Source organism: Episyrphus balteatus, chromosome 2 (genome assembly GCF_945859705.1).
Source record: "Episyrphus balteatus chromosome 2, idEpiBalt1.1, whole genome shotgun sequence".
In the NCBI taxonomy this organism is placed as follows: domain Eukaryota; kingdom Metazoa; phylum Arthropoda; class Insecta; order Diptera; family Syrphidae; genus Episyrphus; species Episyrphus balteatus.
Genome location: NC_079135.1, coordinates 43352365 through 43368707, shown reverse-complemented (window position 1 = coordinate 43368707; position 16343 = coordinate 43352365). Strand labels below are relative to the sequence as shown.

The 16343-nt window shown below is 27.6% G+C and overlaps 2 protein-coding genes across 2 annotated transcripts in view; both read right to left on the bottom strand.

Annotated features, from left to right (window-relative positions):
• The window catches only part of LOC129908795 (klarsicht protein), a 443345-nt gene that overhangs the window by 322691 nt on the left and 104311 nt on the right, over positions 1–16343 (bottom strand). The gene's annotated exons all lie outside the window — the stretch shown is intronic.
• On the bottom strand, positions 585–1931 carry LOC129908800 (uncharacterized). The gene has a single exon (XM_055985565.1). It carries the CDS (start codon positions 1756–1758, stop codon positions 883–885), a length of 876 nt encoding a protein of 291 aa, XP_055841540.1. The 5' UTR covers positions 1759–1931; the 3' UTR covers positions 585–882.

Here is a 16343-nt window from a genome sequence, read left to right as displayed (position 1 = left end):
GCACCTGACTTTTACTATTTGAATATGGTTTGTTAAAGTCTTTGGGTAAGTATATGGGGATTGCTAAAAAAAAGATAAAAGGTGCGAGAAAAAGCCGATTTTTAGATAGACACTCTTTTTGTATTGAGGAAAGTTGTAGTTTTTATTCCAAGAATGTGAATACTTTTTTTTTTATTTTTACTTCCAAGTCATTCAGTCATGGTTGTTGTTTTATAGTCGTTGACTCAAGTGAGAGTATAAATGCTGGGAATCTATTTAACTCATGTTAATGGGATGACACTTGTTGACAAATTGACAAACACATTTAGACACAATCAATGGAGATAGTTAACACATCTTTTTTGTGTGTGAAGCATGTTGTGTTAATTAAGTGGAAGAGTTCGGTTTAGAAGAAAGTTTTTTTTTTTTTTCTTTAGCTCTGTTTGTTTTCTAAGTTTTGTTTGTTTGTTTTGTTTGTATTTTAATCAAGAATTATTGGGAGCATTGTTGAAATATTTGTTTGGTATAAATTCATTTAAAAAACTGTCATATTCTTTAAATAAACGATGGCGTTAGATGTCTGATTTTGTAGGTTGCATAGGTTTGGAATAAGTTTGAATTATTTTGAAACTTTTTTTTTATCACGATTGTTGAAAACAAATATTGAAATACTTATTCAAAGAATTGTACAAATTATACAAGCTTTTGTTGCATTAGAGATGCTTTGTTGAATGAAAACGAGCTCACTTGATGATTGACTGACTATGTCGTCTATAGTTAAAGAAAGCTCAAGAAATAAGGAAGAATTTAATAACAGTTTTATTTAGTTTTCACACCAAATACATTTATTTAACACCAATAATGAAGTTTTTATTCATACACATAATTTGTATTCTTCTTAACTTAATACATTAAATCAAGAAAAATTTTAATATTCGAAAATTTGTTCGACAACAGTTCCAAAACAAATAAGCAAAAACTCAAGCCGCATAAGATAGCAAACCAATAAAAAAGTTCTTTCAACTGCTTTAAAGGTATTGCTTTAATCTCATGTTGTCCTTGGGCTTTCTTAAATAACTCTTTGACAGAATATTTTTTAAGAATTTTACCAAGATGTCCATGCAAAAATAACTCCATCAATCGATTTTGAAATTCAAATTGTAAAGATGATGATTTTGGAAAATAAATGCAAGTATACATCACAAATAATGGCTCCCGAAACACATAATAATCTTCAAAGTTAAATGAGGCGTTCTTAAATAACACAGCAAAATGATCATCCAAAATCAAGGCAAGTTTTTCTTCACTTTTTACAAATATTTCAACGACTTCCATTTTTCCAGAATCTATGTAAATTGTATTATTTTCCAAATCCGGAACATGATGTACAAAAGCATATGCCGCTGAATTGGTGATAAATTTATAACCATCACTCAAAGCTTCTTCGATTGTTTGAGGTCCATCATTTAAATGTTTTTCTTTGAGACTTTTGAAAATCAAACCTTCGTAAGCACTTCGAATAACAATAAAACTCAAAAGCCATGGAATTATGTGGAGACGTTTGGTAAATTTTTTTCCAAAAATTTTTTCTTCAATACTTCGATATATCATCAGTCCGAAAAGAATCGACCAAGTGTAATTATCAAAAGGATAGAGGAGATTTCCCATGTAAGTGTAAGTTTTACGCCTTTTGAGTACTATTAACACAGCCAATGAAATATATGGAAAAGTGGAGGAGTACAGTTCATATCTTTCCTTTAAACAAAACGAACCACCCATCAATAAATCAGCCTTGCGATCATCTAACTAAAAATAAATAGAATGAAAAATAGTTGGCAAAAAAGTGCTGTTAGATTTTATATGAGAAGCTTTTTAATCTCTTTTCAAGGAAACTAAAAACAATAAAAATAAAACACAATAAAAAAAAAAGGAACAAAACAAAACAATATAGCAAAAAAAAAATTTGAAAAAATAAACTAAACTAAAAAAAAAAAAACAATAGAAAAGAAAAAAACTAAACCCAAAAATGGGAAAAAATAAATAAAAATAAAAAAAATAAATTAGAAAACAAAAACAAAAGGAAAAATAAATAAAAACAAAATTCAAATATGATAATTATAAAAAACAAAAAAAAAAATGGTTCATAACTGTATCCCATAACAACCAAAATATAAAAAAATTGTAACCCTTACATTTGTAAAACTTTCTTTGTGATTAGAAACTATCACTAATTCGTTCGAGGTGGTTGAAAATGAAAAGTTCATAGCTTTAGCAAAAATGTTTAAACTATCACCATCAATTCCAAAAATTTTAGGTTTTCCAACATCAGTATTATCGAAATCGATATTAGGAGGTAAAAACCAAAGGACTATATTCAAAGTACATTGCCAAAGATTTTTAAATTTCGATGGAAATATTGATTTGCGCCATAGAAATTCTCCATTTTTAAAAATGTTATGAATTTTTAATCCCGAATCTCGACATTTTTTCTCATTAAATGGATAAAATGTGTAGACTTTAATGATGCCCTTGAAATCAATTAAAACATTTACATTTGTCAGCATTCGTTCTAGGCAATATTTGAATATTTCTTCAACAATCAATTTTTTATTATTGGTTAGTAAAGTAATCAAAAAATATTGATGATTATCTTCAAAAAAATCCTGATCTATTAGAAATCTGGGAAAAAAAAAATACAAAATTACACAATTGTTGGAAAACACTTCTTCAACTTACTTAAAAGATTCAAATGCATCTACAAAATACATCTGCATTTGTAATTTATTCGAAGAAATTTCTTTGCTATTCAAAACAACTGAAAAATTACTCCTTTTTGATATTAAATTGTTAACTATATCTTCAAAAATGCCCCGAATAGTTTTTGATTTAGTTTCTATGCGAATAGCAATGTCGTGGGTAGAAGGCAATTCTAAATCAATTTCAATTTGGTGCAAAATGTTTTCTAGGCATTTCGAAATATTTTCTCTTGGTTGATTCGTAGAATTTAACAAAATTTGGGTCAATAAAATATCCAACTGTGCTAGTAGGCAAATTATTAGGTACCAATCCATATCCTTCCAAAGTTAAAAATGAACTGTTTAGTTAACAAATTTGGAACACAAATCACTACAACGAAAATCTATGTGTTCGTTGTGAAAATATACTATTAAAACAGAAACAAAACTTGGTCATTTTATAAATCAAAACTTCGATTCCTCCATGTTTCAATGAAAATGGAAATTACTTGAGCAGCGTTGTTACATAAGAATTTGTAGGTTACACATTTTTTTCGAGCAGGGTGTTATAGAAAACAGTTCTTTAAAAATACAAAACACAAATGATCTATAAATTGTAATAATAAAAAAAAAAAAAACGTCCCTACCCGGGCGCCATTACAAATAATGCATTTTAATATTCTATGATCTGCCATCATTAGCTTAGAAATGGTTTTCAATTTTAAAAGACGTAATGTCTTCGATGTATAATAATTCAAATACATAAATTGTGTGGACATCAACTTAAAGAATACTAAATATTCTCTTCTTAAAATGTATCCTTCTTCGATTCGTAGTTTTTTTTTTTACAAACAAAAAAAACACCCTGCAAACAAATAGATTGATAAAATCCTCCATTTTGCAATTAGAATGAAAGCATAAATTATAATTTGTGGGCTAAATCAACAACTATTATTACAAAAATTCATTAAAAAAAAAAACGTTCAAACAATTTATATCTCCTGAATCAACATTGAATTGTAAAGGGCAATTACTTAATTGATTGTGAACGCATTTAAAAAGTGTTATCCTTAAAATCATCTAGACTCTTAAGGTAAAATTATTAAATAATAATATAACCTATGGGTAGTGCCAGACGAAATAAATTATCCGTGAAAAAAAAAAAAAACATCACAATTAGTGGAAGCAAGGATATAAAAAATAACTGACTTGATTTAATTGGTTTTAATTCATATATGTATCTATACGAAAAATTAAATAAGAAACTTTCAAATTAAAGTAAAAGAAATCACATAAGTCTTAATCTTTAATTAGGTATTGATTTAAAAAAAAAAATTAAATTCCCAGTTGGGCGTCACTTTTCAATTTTTTTTTTTCTGGAAAAAGGAACTGCTATTTTATTTTAACAATCAAAATAATAGAAAAATCAAAAACTCACTTTTAAATATAACAATAGAACAATTTTAAACCTTTATTTAGTTTGCACATCAAACACATTTATAACATCAACAACTTAGTTTTGTATTCACATAAATCAATAAAAATTTTATTTTCAAAAATTTCTCCGATAACAATTCCAGGACAAATAAACAAATACTCAACCCGCATAGCATAGCAAACCAATTAAAAAGTCCTTCCAACTGCTTTAAAGGTATTGCTTTAATCTCATGTTGCCCTTGGGTTTTCTTAAATAGCTCTTTAACAGAATATATTTTTTAAGAATTTTTCCAAGATGTATATGCAAAAATAATTTTATCAATCGATTTTGAAATTCAAATTGTAAAGATGATGTTTTTGAAAAATAAATGCAAGTATTCATCACATATAATGGTTCCCGAAACACATAATAATCTTCAAAGTTTAATTTTGTATTAAATAACATAGCAAAATGATCATCCAAAATCAATGCAAGTTTATCTTCGCTTTTTAGAAATATTTCGAGAACTTTCATTTTCCCAGCATCCACATACATAGATTATATTATGTTTCAATTCTTGGACATGATTAACAAAATCATATGCATCTAAATTAGTTATAAAATTATAACCATCATTTAAGGCTTCATCGATATTTTGAGGTCCAATATTTAAACGATTTTCTTTGAGACTTTTGAAAATTAAGCCTTCATAAGCACTTCTAATGACAACGAAACCCAATAGCCATGGGATGATGTTGTTTAGTTAGTATTTTTTTACGAAAAAGTTGTTGTTCGATTGTTTTGTGTAGAACTTTTAATATTTGCTGTCCAATTGTCAAAATGAACAGAATTGACCAAGTGTACCGATCAAATAGACCAGGGTCGATAATTTTTGAAACCAAAAAAAATCATAGTAGAATGAAACCCATTGGAAAAGGAGGTGAATATGATGAAAATTAAAGGAAAAATAAATTACGGGCGAGCCGAGTTTGGGAAGTGGGTGGGTTGAGTTTTTAATGGTAAAAAATGGTATATCTCGATTTCCGGCAAAACTAAAAATCCTATAGAAAAAAGTTGTATAGCAAAGTTGAAGGTAATAAAAAGATCTACAACTTTTGTATCAACAATTTTTTCACATAACCTCAAAATTTATGTGAAAAATTAAAAAAACAGAGTTTTTGGTTTTTTATTTTTATCTTTTTCAAAAACAAAAATTTTTCTTCGAAATTTGGTGAAAACTTACCTTATTATGTCCCAAATACACTGTAATTTATTTGATTTAAAATATTAATTTGTTCACCTTATTTTGACTTAATACCAAAAAAACACCCTAATTTTCAATCGATAATTCACGTGTCAAAATATCAGCTTTTTTCAAAAAGTCGGTGGGCATTTCGTTCTTTAAAATGTCTATTTTCTGATGGTGTAAAGAAAATTTTACATTAGTATATTATAGAACATGTTCTAGTAAAATTCCAAAAATGAAAAAAGCTTGAATTCGAAAAAAAATTTTTATCATTGTTTACAATTTTGGCCTATTTATTCAAGTCCAAAAAAAAAAAAAAATAGAAAAACACGAAAATAAATAACAAATACCAAACGACAAAAAATTGATTTGTTTCTTGTTTTTGTCGTTTTGCTTCTTTTTGTTTTTGCTTATTTTTCGTGTTTTTAATTTAGTTTTATTTTTTTTCTATTATTTCGTTAAAATCAACAAAAAATATAAAAATTTGTAAAACAAAAAAACGGGTTGGGGTCAAAATTCTGCCGGGGTCAAAATTCTGCTTTCAAAATTCTGCTTTACAAAATTCTGCTTTCAAAATTCTGCTTTTCAAAATTCTGTTTTTCAAAATTCTGTTTTTCAAAATTCTGCTTTTCATAATTCTGCTTTTCAAAATTCTGCAAAAAATTAAAAAAGGGTTTGGAAAATGTTAAAAAGCGCGCGCTTTTTAACATTTCCCAAACCCTTTTTAATTTTTTGCAGAATTCTGTAAAATCATCTTTTTGAAAAATTATCTGCTTATTTGATTACTTACCTACATAATTTGTCATTTTTTAAATGCGAATTAATTTTTGTTTTATAAATGAATAAATTTGAAAATATTAAGAAAAGGTTTTTAATATTAAACATTTCCGAAAATAACTAAAAATTTATTAATTTATCAAATAAAGATGAATATTCAAAAATTTGAATAAGAAAAGGAATAAACAACATCGGTTCCAATTAGTATACATATTTTATTTGAAAGAAAGTCAGTATATGCATTTCAAAAAATATTTGCGACACTTAAATAAAAAAATTTAGGAAAGTACCAATGTTGAATTACATTAATGAGGTGTATTTTTCTTTAGCCAGCGCATATGCTATAAAAAAAAAAAACAGAATTAGCAGAATTTTTTTGTTCAAATATAATGCTGGCAGAATTTTGAAAAGCAGAATTTTAAAAAGCAGAATTTTGAAAAACAGAATAGAAAAAAAGCAGAATTTTGAAAAACAGAATTTTCGCTGAAAAAGCAGAATTTTGAAAAGCAGAATTTTGAAGCCAGAATTTTGACCCGATCCCCAAAAAAACATTCGAAAAATTTGTAATTTTTATATTCTACATACTTCAAAAATAATACGCTATTATTTCAATTGGTTCCAAGAAGGACCTCAATCAACCAAAATATTTAAATTTCTTTAGTCGACTTACATTTTTGAAACTTTCTGCAAATTTAGTTCTTATCACCGTCTCGTTCTTGGATGAAAATTAGAAGTTCATAACTTTGGCAAAAATGTTTAAACTATCACCATCAATTCCAAAAATTTTTGGTTTTTCAACATTAGTGTACCTAATCGAAATCGAGATTAGGAGGAAGATACCAAAGGATTATTTCCAAAGGACACTGCCAAAGATTTTTAAATTTCGATGGAAATATTGATTTATGCCATAAATATTTTCCATTTTTAAAAATACATATTAAGAATTTTTAATCCCGAATCTCGACATTTTTTCTCGTTGAATGGTAAGAATGTGTATTCCCTTGACATCAATAAACCCATTGAGATTTGTAAGCATTCGATCTAAGCAATATTGAAAAATTTCGTCAACTATCAACTCTGGATTATTTGCTAACAAAATTATCAAAAAATATTGATAGTAAACTGATTCCTGATCCATTAGAAATCTAGGAAAAAAACTAAAATAAATACATAATTCTTTCAAAAATTTCTTCAACTTACTTAAAAGATTCAAATGAATCTACGAAATACAATTGCAACTTTGCTATTAAAAACAATCGACCCAAAATAAATGCATTTCAATGCATATAAGAATAATTAATTTATAAAAAAAAATGCATATAAGAATAATTAATTTATTAATTTTTTTTTTTTTTCAATGAAATCGGTTGAGAAATTTTTGAGATTATGCGTGACAAAGATTTTATTTGAAATATAGGTAATTTTAATAAAAATCAAGTTCAAAGATATAAACAAAATTTGTTTTTGTATAAAACTTTTTATTTGTATTCAAATAAGTAAATGTATACAACAATTTTTTAAATTCAACAGAATTTAAAACTTTTAAACTAGACACAATAAATCCAAAAGAGTTTTAATTTTTACATTAGTTCTAGATTGTAATTCCAATATAAATAAAAAACTACTTAAACCACAAAGTATAGCAAACAAAATAAACACTTCTTGAAACTGTTTTAAAGACATTGCTTTAATCTCATGCTTAACATTACTCTTTTTGAACAGCTCTTTCAAAGAATAACCTTTTGAGATGTGTCCAAGAAATCCATGATTAAATAATTGCATCAATCGATTTTGAAATTCTTTTCTTAAAAATGATCTTTTTGGTAAATATGCACAAGTATTACCGCTTAATATTGGTTTTTCAAACATGAAGTAATCTTCATAATTCTCAGTAACATTTTTGAAAAATTGACCAGAATTATCATTCAGAATCAATGCGTATTTTTCTTCTTCGCTTTTCACAAATATTTCAATCATTTCCAATTTCTCAGCTTTTGCATAGATTGTGTTATTTTTTAATATCAAAACTTGATTCAAAACTGGATATAATCCAACGTTGGTGAAGAATCTATAGCCATCATTTAGAAATGCTTTGATACTTTGAGGCAATACAGGCACAGGTTTTTGTTTGAGACTTTTAAAAATCAAACCTTCATAGGCACTTCGAATAACAATTAGACCCAATAGCCATGGGATAAGGTGAAGACGCTTGGTAGTCTTATTGCCACCAGATTTTTGTTGGATATTGTTGCATAAGACTTTTATTATCTGTTGAACTATCAGCAGCGCAAAGAGAATAAACCAAGTATACACATCAAAAGGATGGAGGAGAGTTCCCAAATACGTGAAATTGGTTGGTCTTTTTATTATTACATAGAAAGGTGACGATAAATACGAAAAAATTGATAATATAAATTATATCTTTCCTTTGAACAAAATGGACCCCCAATCAATAAATCAGCTTTGCCATCGTTTAACTAAAAGTAAACATATTAAAAAGGAGGTTGTATAGAAACAAAATATTTATTTTTAAAACGGCCAGTTTCAAACAAAAACACAGACACAAAATACAAAATACAAAAACACAACAAATCTAAAAAAAAGAAAAGCAAAAATCGATTGTATTTACTTTTTGAATTTCTTATTCATATTTTTTTGGTACTTACAATTTTGAAACTCTCTGGATATTTTGACTTTATTAAATATTCATTTGTGAATCTAAATGAAAAATTCATAGCTCTAGCAAAAATGTTTAAACTAAAACCATCAATTCCATGAATTTTGGGCTTTCCAACATCAGAGTAATCCAAATCGATATTAGGAGAAAGAATCCAAAGAATCATATTCAAAGGACATTGCCAAAGATTTTTAAATTTCAATGGAAATATTGATTTTCGAGAAACAAAATTTCCATCCTTGAAAATATTATAAATTTTTGAACTTGAATCTCGGCATTTATTTTCATTGAATGGAAAAAATGTGTAAACTTCTATGATGCCATTGAAATCAATTAGAACATTGAGATTTGTAAGCATTCGCTCTAAGCAATATTTAAAAATTTCTTCAATTATCAAATTTGGATTGTTGGCTAACAAAGTTATTATATAATAATCGTGATTGTGTTTCTTTGTTTCTTGATGCATTAAAAATCTATGAAAACAAAAATTAATATTTTGGAAAACAAAATTCTTCAAAAATATATTCAACTTACTTGAAAGATTCAAATGAATCGACAAAATAAAGTTGCAATTGCAATTCATTCGAAGAAGTCTCTTTGGCATTCAAAATAATTGAAAAATCATTGCTTTTCAACATCAAACTGCTGGTTACATCTTCAAACTTCTGTCGAATTGATTTTGATTTAGTTTTAATGCGAATAGCAATGTTTTGTGCAGAAGGTGGTTCTAAATCAAGTTGAATTTGTTCTAAAATGTTTCCAAGGCACTTTGAAATATTAGTTTGTGATATATTGATTGGAGTCACTGAATTACACAATTGAGTTAGAAAGCAAAATATTAGGAACCAATCCATATTCTACCACGTTAAATACTGAACTGTTTTAACACAAACCAAAATGAGGATTTATTTAATAGTTGTGAACATACCTTTTCAATCACACTAAAACCTTAATTAATAGAATATAAATATATATATACCTTTAAAGAATAAAAAATAAAGGCTATAATTAACACCAATTAAATAAGAAATCCATTTAACAGATTATATCATTTAAAAACAACATGAAAATAATTATTTAATTTTTAAAAATGTTCATGCTTTTTAGTCGCGGTATCGGTAATGGACTTGGACTATTTTTGGGATTTTATTAAAATGATCAGAGGTTTCACCACATTATATTTTTAACAATCTTTAACACAGTGAAATGTTTTCATACAAAAGGATGCAAAAAAAATCACGGTTACGGAAAATTTCTTCATCATTCTATTTTTAAAAATAGAAAATTGATCTTTTGTACTGAATGTACAGTACATCGATTCTACTTAAATATTTTTTTCGGACATTAATAAAATAAATATTTTATGGGCTCATTTCTAGTAAATGGGCCCAAAAAGAAAAAAAAAAATTTTTCGGTATGTGTACACGAGTATGTTATAATATTGTACTCATCACAATGTTTAATCAAAAAGTTATAAGTGCTGAGTACCAAATTATTTGTTCAATATAGACTTTATGTGCTCAACAAAAACATAAAAATACATACCAATTATAAAGTACAGATTTCTATGTACTGAATAGAAATTTTTATGTGTTCAGTTTATATTTCTAGATAGTTTAGTAAAAGTGTTTAAAGTTTTTTGTTCTTGCATTGTAATGTAGTGAATGTAGTCGCTTACGACTGCTCACAAGATGCCTATAATACAGTACGATTTTTGAGCAAAGTAGATATTGTACAGTACAATTTATCCTGACGTTTTATGTATTGACTATAATATTTTGTAAAATGATTAGGTACATTTTTGTTTGCATGTGCCAGGTTTTATTTCGAACAGTAATGTGAATGCAACCAGTATGGAGTTACGGTACTCAATACAAAAAAGTCCATTCAGAGTACACACAACTCTGTAATGAGTACATAAAAGTTTATAATACATTCAAAAAGTCTTATCCAACTAGTATTGAGTACACATTCAGTACTGTAATTTTCTTTTTGTATTTTGTATCAGAAAATTTTTAAAATCAAACAAAGTTCCAAGATATTCACTTCTACCAGAAGTACTGGAAAATGTTATTCAATTTTTGTCAATTAACTTGGTCAGCAAATTGGGATATTATAGAAAATAAATGTTTAACGGAACGGAAAAAGAATAAAAAGATTGTTTGTGATAGTTTAACGGGTATTTATTATTCAAAACTGAGTTTTATACAACATTACTCTTAACATATTAAATCCAAAATAATTTTTATCTTCAAGTAATTTTTAGATTGCAATTCCAAAACAAATAAAAAACCACTGAAACCATAAATTACGGCAAACCATATTAATACACCTTTAAATTGTTTCAATGACATTGCTTTGATTTCATGTTTTAAATTAGTCTTTTTAAAAAGTTCTTTCAATGAATAACCTTTTGTAATTTTCGCCAAATGTCCATGATTAAATAACTGCATCAATCGATTTTGAAATTCTTCTCTTAAAGCTGAAGTTTTTGGAAAATACATGCAAGTATAAAAAATCAATATTGGTTCTTCAAACATAAAATAATCTCCATAGTTTTCGGTAACATTTTCAAATAATTGTCCAAAAAAATCATTCAAAATCAATGCAATTTTTTCATCCTCGCTTTCCACAAATCTTCTAGTCATTTCCAATTTATCAGCATCTATATAGTCTGTTTTGTTTTGAAATACCGAAACATGTTTTAAAGCAGGATGCATTCCTAAATTGGTGAAGAACCGATAGCCAGCAATTAGGATTTCTTTGACATTTTGAGGCAAGACACTCATATGTTTTTGTTTGAGACTTTTAAAAATGCAACCTTCATAAGCACTTCGAATAACAATTACACCTAATAACCATGGGAAAGTAAAGGGACGTTTGGAAATCTTTTTGCCATAGAATTCCTGTTGAATGTTATTGCCTAATACTTTTGCAATTTGCTGTCCAATCAGCAGGGTAATGAGAATTAACCAAGTATAGCGATCAAATGGGTCGAGAAGAGTTCCCAAGTAAGTGTAATTTTTTGGTCTTTTTATTATTGGATACACAGGTGAAGATACATATGGAAAAGTTGTCAAATACAAGTTATATCTTTCCTTTGAACAAAATGCACCGCCAATCAAAAAATCAGCTTTTCCATCTTGTAACTAAAAGTAAATAGATTATGTTTGAGGTTATATTAAAAATACAAAAAAACAAAATACAGAAAAAAAAAACAAAAACACAAGCAAATACAAAAAACGCACAAAAATCCAAATTTGAAGTTGTAAAATTAACTGTGCCAAAATTTTTGCTTAAAAACACCATCTCATAAGTTTTGTTTAACTATAAATGGTTACCTACTTACAATTTGAAAACTCTCAGGATATTTAGAGGAAATCACCAAATCGTTCGTTAGTGAAAATGAAAAATTCAAAAATCGTGAAAAAATGTTTAAACTATAACCATCAATTCCATTAATTTTGGTCTCTTCAACATCAGTGTAATCCAATTCGATATTAGGTGGAAGAATCCAGAGAATAATATCCAAATGACATTGCCAAAGATTTTTAAATTTCAATGGGAACAATTTATTTCTCCATAAAAATTCTCCATTTTTGAAAATATTATGAATTTTTAAACTTGAATCTCGGCATTTCTTCTCATTGAATGGAAAAAATGTGTAGATTTCTATAATCCCTCCGACATCAACTAGGACATTGAGATTTGAAATCATTAAATTTATGCAGTATTGAAAGATTTCTTCAATTATAAAATCTGGATTTTTGGATTGCAAGACTATTAAAAAATATTGATGAGTTTCTCGCACTATTTCCTCGTCCATTATGAACCTGTAAGCAAATCATATTTTTTTTGAAAAATTCTTCTATCAATCTTTTGAACTTACTTAAAAGATTCAAATGAATCTATAAAATATAATTGCAACTGCAATATATTCGATGCATTTTCTTTGGCATTTAAAAGAATCGAAAAATCACTACTTCTAGTTATAAGACTAGTAATTATATCTTCAAAATTATGCTTGATTGAATTGGATTTAGTTTCTATACGAATGGCAATGTTTTGAGCTGAAGGTACTTCCGAATCATTTTTAATTTGTTGCAGGATTCTTTCCAGGCATTTTGAAATATTTTCTTCTTCCGGAGTGATGAGAGTCACTAAACTACTACAGAGTTGAGCTAAAAAGCAAACTATTAACAACCAATCCATTAGGCTAGCAAATTTTATACTAAACTATTGAAATTCAACCTTTTTACCGCCAAGTACCTATAGTGAATAATCTAGCCTAGATAATTGCTAGTTGCGGAAATATCTTTAAAATCAAATCATCAGAAGCCATAAAATGTAAACAAAAATATTAGGTATTTAATTTACTCTTTAAGGGAGAGTACAAGGACATCTATTTTATACCTACTTTTTCAATTTAGCAGGGTGTTAGAGAAAATAATTTTTTCTTTGCTTAAAGATAAGAAATTTAGACAATTTCTTGGGAAAATATATCTCATGTGATGTAAAATTGAAATAAATTATGCCACCCGGGCGCCACTTTATAATTATGTCTGTTTTGTTTGTTGTTTAATACCGCTTATGTTTAGATAATGATTTTTCTTACATCGAAAGACAATAAACTTTTCATTGATATTTGAAATCCATTCATATTTGGAAAACATTAGTGCAACAATATTGCTTTAAAAAACAATTGTGAAACAAATTGTGGGTAATTTTTTTATAAATCACATTTTTTCGTATGTTTGCATTGAAAAAAATTGTCAAGCTAGTGGATGACTACTGTAAAACAGCTTATAACGTAAATTTATACCAAAACACCTTGTAAAAAAATAAAGGAGTACAAAAAAAAAAACAAAATTACAAATAGCACGAAACCAATTATGCCCCGACAATTATTATGAAGAGAATTAAAAAATCTAAGTAAATACTGTTATTGGGTGTATGTTATTTAAAAACAACCACAATTATACAAGAAAAAACCGATTAGACAGTTGATTTATAGTTAGGTAAGGATAATAAATATGTTATGGACTCTCTAAATAAATACTAAATACAACACGAAAGAATTCCTTAAACTTTGTACATGAACGTGTTATGAGTGCATTTAACATGTACTCTTCACAACATATCGTTAAGGTTTAATATAGATGTCAGGTTTATGCGTTTAGGGTAGACTTGCATATGTGGTGTTCTGAATATTTTAAGGTGTCACTTAGTTAATTTATTTTATTTTTGTAGTCAAAATGGTTATGATACAGTTCAGTACTTTATTCAGTAAATATTGTACTCAATAAGCATTTTTTTGACGTTGTTTGTTTTTTTTTGCATAAACAACATACCTATCTGTATACCCAAGGTTTCACGTGGCACATTTATTTGACTATAATCAGTGCACATTTACTGAACTCTATACATAAAAGCTTATACAGAACACATACCAGTCAGTAATCAGTTCACATAAGTTTTTATTTGCTTTTATAGATTTTTAAAGTCTATACTCCTTATAACTCCGTACTTTATACCCATAAATATCATGCCTGTATTGAGTACATACAAAAATTGTGTACTCGGTATAGCACATGTCTGTTCCTCTTAGTGTTTAGCAATGGAATAAGTACACAAGTATTAAATATTTATCTTTGCTAATAACAAGTATGGCTAAATTTGAAAACAAGATACAGTACATAGTATATGTACTCAACAAAATCTATTGAGAGCTTACACTACTGTTATTTGTACTATATTATAAATGCGTTGATTTTTACCAATTCGACCATTCACATAATCACTGGCCTTATATGGGAAAAAAATAAAAATTTTCAAACTCAATGGTATATGATAGCTATAGGTGAAGCGGTTTGCACTAAGAAAGGTTTTTACTCAAATCGCAAATTAAATAGGGTAAACAGGGGCTAAATAGCAAATTGAAAAAATTATCTAAAATCTAAATGCGTTGTTGTAGAGAGTTGATTTTTTTTTGCAATAGATAGATAATCATTTTTTAAGTAAATGGACACTTGGTAAAAAAATTTTTAAAATCTTAAACGGTAAGAAATCGTTAGGTTTTGAAAACCTTATCAAATTGGGGTAAGTTGAGAAACGGGTGATTATAGGAGAGGGGAATTTTTGTGGGGAATTCTGAGTACACCAATAGATAGGTTATGAAAAAATAGTCGAGGCGTATGTTGGGATTTTTTTTTAAAGTAAGTAGTTTTTGAGATAGAGAGTTTTGAAAAACACCTATTTTTTGCACCTTTAAATTGAATGTTTTTTTATTTTTAGAAATATTTCCGGGTGTTCAAAAAATCTGAAACTTATAAAGTGTATAGGTGAAGTAAAATGAAATTTTCCATCCAAATCGGGGTGAAGAAGTTTTTTTGGGCCAAGTTTTTTGGTCATTTTTTCCCGTTTTCAACCGTTTTTTATTTTTATCTTTTTTTGTTGAACTCATAAATAAATGAAATATACAGGGTATATATGTGCAAAATTTCAATCAATTTCGTAAATACAATTTTGAAATAACGGTAAAATAAAATGTTGGAATTCAACAGGTTATAACTATTGATCTAGAGCAGATAGAAATTTGATTAAAATTTTATGAGCATTCTGATACAATTACCTTTCATTTCGTATATAATACATAACGGTTGACTTACTACAAGCTACACAATGTTAAATCAAGAAACTTGCGAAAACACTCAAAACACCAGTGGAGATCTGTTGACCATGAACAGCCACCAGTGTGGGAAGTACCGTAATCTCAGTCTGGAAATTCGACATGGTTGACTTTAAAAAATTCTAACTTTTCTTGTAGGCAACTTGGAAATAAGATTGATACGTCGTATGAAAGGTGAAACAATAGGCTTTCAGATGGTATAAAAACCGTGAAGCTGTCTTGAACATTTGAAAAAAAAAGTGCATCTAATGCATTTTTACCATTTCTAATGCAACGCCATTGCATTTTTGCTCCTAACTCAACGAAAGAATTACCGTTGAGCTGTTTGGAACATTTTTGAAAAAAAAGTGCATCTAATGCATTTTTACCATTTCTAATGCAACGCCATTGCATTTTTGCTCCTAACTCAACGAAAGAATTACCGTTGAGCTGTTTGGAACATTTTTGAAAAAAAAGTGCATCTAATGCATTTTTACCATTTCTAATGCAACGCCATTGCATTTTTGCTCCTAACTCAACGAAAGAATTACCGTTGAGCTGTTTTGAAAATTTTTGAAAAAAAGTGCATTTGATGCATTTTTAGCATTTCTGATGCAACGCCATTGCATTTTTGCACCTAACTCAACGAAAGAATTACCGTTGAGCTGTTTTGAACATTTTTGAAAAAAAGTGCATTTGATGCATTTTTAGCATTTCTGATGCAACGCCATTGCATTTTTGCACCTAACTCAACGAAAGAATTACCGTTGAGCTGTTTTGAAGATTTTTGGAAAAAAGTGCATCTAATGCATTTTTACCATTTCTAATGCAACACCATTGCATTT